The sequence below is a fragment of the Strongylocentrotus purpuratus genome, unplaced genomic scaffold (assembly GCF_000002235.5).
Source record: "Strongylocentrotus purpuratus isolate Spur 01 unplaced genomic scaffold, Spur_5.0 spur5_scaffold_15, whole genome shotgun sequence".
Lineage (NCBI taxonomy): Eukaryota > Metazoa > Echinodermata > Echinoidea > Camarodonta > Strongylocentrotidae > Strongylocentrotus > Strongylocentrotus purpuratus.
In genome coordinates, this window is record NW_022145600.1 from 5,385,770 (window position 1) to 5,391,976 (window position 6,207).

The 6,207-nt window shown below is 39.2% G+C and overlaps 2 protein-coding genes across 2 annotated transcripts; both read right to left on the minus strand.

The window, feature by feature from the left end:
* Positions 1–1,258: 1,258 nt before the first annotated feature.
* LOC763385 (mu-type opioid receptor-like) lies at positions 1,259–2,906 on the minus strand. The gene has a single exon (XM_001199335.2). It carries the CDS (start codon positions 2,276–2,278, stop codon positions 1,259–1,261), a length of 1,020 nt encoding a protein of 339 aa, XP_001199335.1. The 5' UTR covers positions 2,279–2,906.
* Positions 2,907–5,187: 2,281 nt separating this feature from the next.
* LOC100888103 (mu-type opioid receptor-like) lies at positions 5,188–6,207 on the minus strand. The gene has a single exon (XM_030986423.1). It carries the CDS (start codon positions 6,205–6,207, stop codon positions 5,188–5,190), a length of 1,020 nt encoding a protein of 339 aa, XP_030842283.1.

The following is a 6,207-nucleotide window of genomic DNA, read 5'->3' on the forward strand; positions in this document are numbered from 1 at the left end:
TTTTTAAGGCATCGCTCGGTCGCTTAAAATTCGGCGGCGCTTGCTTACTTTTCACTCGACGCCCGAAATACGCTTGGTGACCGTGCGGTCGCCGACTAGGTACCGACCTAATCGGCGCTGGCCGTCGAGCGATATAGGTCAAAAATCGATGCCGCTGGGTCACCGGTCGGCCGCCGGGCAATTTCTTTAAAATCAGCCGGTGGTGATTCGGTAGGTAAACCAGTCCGTCACTGTCGGGACGCCGCACGGAGAAGCTTCCCGATTTTGCGCAGTTTTGACCTAAAATCGACCGGCGACCGACGAGAATTCGACAAGGCACTGCCCAGGCATCGAAGGGGCTCTACAACCTATTCGACTTCCCAAAAAATCCCAGCGGCGACCGAACAGGCTACAAATTGGTCGGTCGCCGCTCTGAGATGTGACCATAGCTTTAAGGTCACTAAACTTGCGAGCGCACATATAGCCTTGATTTGTATTTTGTTTTAAACCTTCCAATTTACAGAAAAATTACCTTTGTTACCCTGCATAATTATCACTTTTTATTTTTGGTTAATTAGTATCCGTCTTACTTGCCTCTGCCTGCTTATGTAACAGATGGGTATTTTAATAGATCTGGATCCAATTAGGCAATGCTAATTCTCTGAATGTAATTTCCTCAAAATTAAACACCACGGTCATTCTTACAAGACGCCTGACCTAATGACTAGAATTCATTACAGAATAACATTCAAGATGCGGTTTCCTTGGATAATTCAAATAAGTATATGTTTAATAAACCAAAATTTCATTTCGCATTATCCAACACTATTATAATATCTTTTCTCATAGGATGATTAATATATTGATACTTGTACTCCTTGCCTTGTATTTTGATTAGTATTCATTTTAGAATATGGGTTTGTAAGTAATAACTATTGTATCGTAATTTTTTGTTAGGATTTGTTTATTGTGAATATACAAACCTTCTGTTACTAGCGGATTGGTTTCACTATTCTAAATGGGCCACTATCGTCAATTTTTGTGTCTCACAGGACCATTATTATAAATCATTCCTCTACAAATTTTGTTGTGGTAAGAAGTGGTAATTCTTAGAAGATTTTTGTTAATTGTGAGTATATCACGAATAAAAAAGGCCTAACAGCAATCGATAAATGATTTAGGCTTATTCTAATACCAAATAAGAAAAGACCCTGACAAACACTCTGTATTACCTGCATTCTTAACACTATGTATTACCTGTAATCGGACTGTTTTGTAATCAGTTTGAGACACGCTCGAGCGGTCTGCGACGACGGCAAAGGATTCTCTTGAAAGCCTCTCGAAAGTTGGGATGCTTCAGACCATAGATGATCGGATTGACCACGCTGTTCGACATCGTGATCACGTAGCCATAGAGGGTGGACAGGCTTGCACCGGGAATTACGAAGTTCACGCTTGACCCTACATAGCAAATCATGAAGAGGCAGACAACAATGAATACATTCTTTGTGATCTCGATCTCCTTTTGGTTGATGGCTTTGATCATGGGTGGACTAGAATCTTGAGATGTAGATGAAGAAGCATTTTTCTTTTGTGCCTCTGCTGAGCTTGAACCGGTAGCTTTATCATCTGCAAACTTGTCTCGGAACTGCTTATTGTGTTGCAAAATGTGGCGCAAAATAAGTCCGTAAAACGTAAAGGTGAGTACCAGGGCTGTAATGATGACAGCGCTCTGAAACACGACATTAACGTAGGCCAATGGGTTTGTATCGGTCAAAGTACATAATCCGTAGTATTTGTAATAACCGAGAGTCCCGACCCCTAGAACAGGAGGTATGATCATGAGTGCAACTGACTCCATCCAGATGATCAGCACGACTTTCGCAATATTCTTCGGAGTATTGAGACCTTGTTGACCACGAATAGATCTGGTGATGACGTACCATCGGACGAAACCGATAGCGACTAAAGTAGATGCGCTACAGCATACGCTGGTGAACCCAACTCCACCCACAATTGCACAGACGATCTCGGGAATCGGGTACCTTCCCGTTTGACTTAGGAGACCGGCGATCTGGAACGGTAAGCTGGAACACGCCAAATTGTCAGCGAAAGCGAGATTGACCACCAAGATGTTGGTGACCGTACGAAGCTTCTTTGTGGTGATGACGGCGACGATGACAAGAGTATTGCCAAAGAGACCAATTATTGTAAAAACTGCTAGTACCGATGCAACGATAACTCGGTGATGGAAAGCTATAGTTGGTGCTTCTACAGGAGATTGTGGACTTGCTTCCATCGTTGGCGAATTGAAATAAGACTAATGGGATGTTTACGTTATCAAATCAATATGTCTATCTGTCTTGTAGGCGATTTTGGGCTTTAAAAATTCTTACTAGCTAGATGACTGATGGTGTTATTTTGTGAGTGTCCAAAAAATTGAAGGCGTCTTCCAGTGGTAGATAACACAGTTGATGTCATTCAGACATTGATATGAATCGCAAGAATGTAGGTGATCAGCAGCTGACACAGAAAATGGGAATTGCATCTGATGAAGTCAGCATTTATATTATTTTTATTATTTTTGCCACATCTATAATCATGACATTTTTAAAATTCGTTATGCGCCAAAAATTATTGACTTATCGTAGATAATAGATTCTGAATGACATTCTACGTTTCAATTAAATCTAAATCAGTTGTTGCCAACTGTTCGGTTCTATGATTTTTAAGATTTACTGCCATGAATTAAAGATCATGGTAGGATGAATCTGCGACCGAAAAGATATTGTGTGTGGGGTTAATTTGATGGAAAGTTAGAGCTTCATTAAACTTCCACCAAGCCATTATCAAACAATATGCACATATATAGTGGCGCAGAAACAAGAGAGGGGAAGGAAAAGGAGGGGAAAAGAAGATGTTATGACCCCCTCCTACTCCCTCTCGCCAATCAATGGCTTTTAAAATTTGCATCTCATCTACCGAGTAAGACTGGTGTCGTTCCCCCGACACCACACACACACACACACACGCACTCACGCCCCACAAAAATACAGTACCAGTGCCCCCACAATGTCTAGACCCGCGCTATGCCACTACAGAAACCAGTGAAATCAAGCATCATGTAAAGCTGTGCCATTATGATTACATCCGCAAGACATTTTTCTTTGTTCAATCGCGATTCAGATCAAAATATTTATGGCTTCGAATCAAACCATCGTGTGTTCAATAAAAAAGATCTATTTGGATTGGGAAATTATGCCTGATTCAGGTAGGAATATATTATATTTCTAAAATCGTTTTTCCCTTTCAAACATACTTTCTCTTTCAACTGAGTGTTCAGTTCTATAGTAAAATTTTTTCAAAGTCATTGTATTGAAACAGAGTAAACCGACCCCAAAGTTATAACTTTACTTATTCTGAGAGATTTATTATATTATTGCCCATAAATCTAAAAGATTCCCCACCAAAGTGTATTAGGGAGGTATAAAGCAGAAATAAAGTACAGTTTCTCAGCACGACATGGGCATCGCCATTTTCTTGATAATGTGACGTACTATGCGAAGTCGTTTATTAATTAAATGTACCACATTTATGGATGCTTCTTTCCCAGACGTGTGTAGTGATGAAGCATTTCATTCACCTGCTATTATTCTTTGTACTATAATTACCAGAACGCAAATTACATAAATAAGTTAGTGCACTTCTGGGGTGAAGGTTTCTCATAAATGAAATAGATTTGTCAACTGCTATAGTGTAGTATTTATAAATGAATTTTGTTACAATTGTGCTCCTATTATTTATTTTTCACCTAATATCATTTCTATCGTCTCAGTTATTTTTTTTTTTAGTGAAAAGTAAAGGTTTCGTTTTTGATTTAAAAATTCTTTCCAACTAAAGCTGGGTGCATGTTGCATGATACCTGTACAACTTCAACAGGTACGTCACATTTTAAGAAAATGGCTGCGCCTATATCATGCTGAAAGGTATCACATCATGCCAGGAATATCTTCATTAATACATATCTTGTACATTTTCGTAAGGAATAGTGTACATCAAAGGGCAGGAATACATCTCATTTTTCAGAATACCTACACTTATTCTTTGGGTTTAGGTTTCCTTTGAAAAAGTGCGCACCGAGGGCTTTACAAACCTATTTTTTGACTCGGAGTTGAACATTTTTCTTCGGCACACATACCCAGAATGTATGAATTATAGAATATTCAAAAACATTCTTTGCCAACAAAGTTACCTTACCGATTTCAATAAAAAAAGATCGACTTTCTCTTTATATATTTTGTTGAGGAATTCATCGACTACCAGTAGTCTTAGGTAGATCTGAACCTCGTGAAAGAAACATGAAACCTTATTCACTATGTGACATACTATCAATTGGTGATGAATTTCAAGGTTTATTCACTTAGTGCCTTCTTTGCTAAAGAAAGAACATACGATCTTCAAAACAACTACACTGAACGACTCTTTAAATGTACAAGAAGAGAAAAAAACACTAGAACACTCGTTCCCACCTTGGAAAATTATGTAAGAAAATTGTCCCTTTTCTTTTAAACCCATTTTCCGCATTCGCAGCATTTTATTTTAAACAAATTACTAATAAAGTTTCTGTGCAATATAACATTACTTGGACGCCATTGTTCTCCTTGTTTTAAATACTACAGAATTAGTTGTATCATTAATGCAGATGAAAACTTTTATGATACTTTTTTTTCTTTTTCAGACATTGGTTTTTGTTCATTTTTGGAAAGTAATTTATTGAGTTATCTATTCATTATGAATGTCTATATTAATTCATTCATCCAATCCTTTTTTCTTCAATTACCCGATCATATATTTAAAGCCTGTTTGCCTAGTTCTTATTTGATCGTTCCTATTGTGACAAAAGAAAAATCAATAAATTCCATGTGATTTGTCCTAAAGTGTTTAATTAATAATCGATTGAAAAAAATCGAAAGTGTATGATAACGATTGCATGAAGATCACCAAAGGTACAACTCCATCCTGTACAGTTTTGATCTAAAATAGTGGTATTTCTTAGAAATGTTTTGTTAATTGTAAGAATTTACGAATAAGAAAGGCCTTACAGCAATCGATAAATGATTTAGGCCTATGCTAATACTTAACGATGTACCAAATAAGAAAAGACCCTGACAAACACTCTGTATTACCTGCAATTGGAATTCTTTGTAATCAGTTTGAGACATGCTCGAGAGGTCTGCGACGACGGCAAAGGATTCTCTTGAAACCCTCTTGAAAGTTAGGATGCTTCAGACCATAAATGATCGGATTGACCACGCTGTTCGCCATCAAGATCATGTAGCCATATAAGGTGGACAGGCTTGCACCAGGAATTACGAAGTTCACGCTTGTCCCTACAAAGCAAATCATGAAGAGGCAGACAACAATGAAAACATTCTTTGTGATCTCGATCTCCTTTTGGTTGATGGCTTTGATCATGGGTGAACGAGAATCTTGGGATGTAGATGGAGATGCCATATTCTTTTGTGCCTCTGCTGAGCTAGAACCGGTAGCTTTATCATCTGCAAACTTGTCTCGGAACTGCTTATTATGTTGCAAAACGTGGCGCAAAATCAGTCCGTAAAACGTCAGGGTGAGTACCATGGCAGTAATGATGACCGTGCCCTGAAACATGACATACACGTAGGCCAGTGGATTTGAATCAGACAAAGTGCATAAGCCGTAGTATCTGTAATAACCGAAAGTCCCTACTCCTAGAGCAGGTGGTATGTTCATGAGTGCAAGTGACACCATCCAGATGATCAGCACGACTTTCGCAATGTTCTTCGGAGTATTGAGACCTTGATGACCACGTATAGATCTGGTGATGACGTACCAGCGGACGAAACCGATAGCGACTAAAGTAGATGCGCTACAGCATACACTGGTGAACCCAACTCCAGCCACAATTGCACAGATGATCTCGGGAATCGGGTACCTTGCCGTTTGACGTAGGAGACCGGCCATCTGGAATGGTAAGCTGGAACACGTCAAAATGTCAGCGACAGCGAGATTGACCACCAAGACGTTAGTGACCGTTCGAAGCTTTTTCGTGGTGATGACGGAGAAGATAACAAGAGCATTGCCAAAGAGGCCTATAATTGCTAATCCCGCTAGGACTGATGCAACGATAACTCGATGATGGAAAGCTATAGTTGGCGCTTCTACAGGAGATTGCGGACTTGCTTCCAT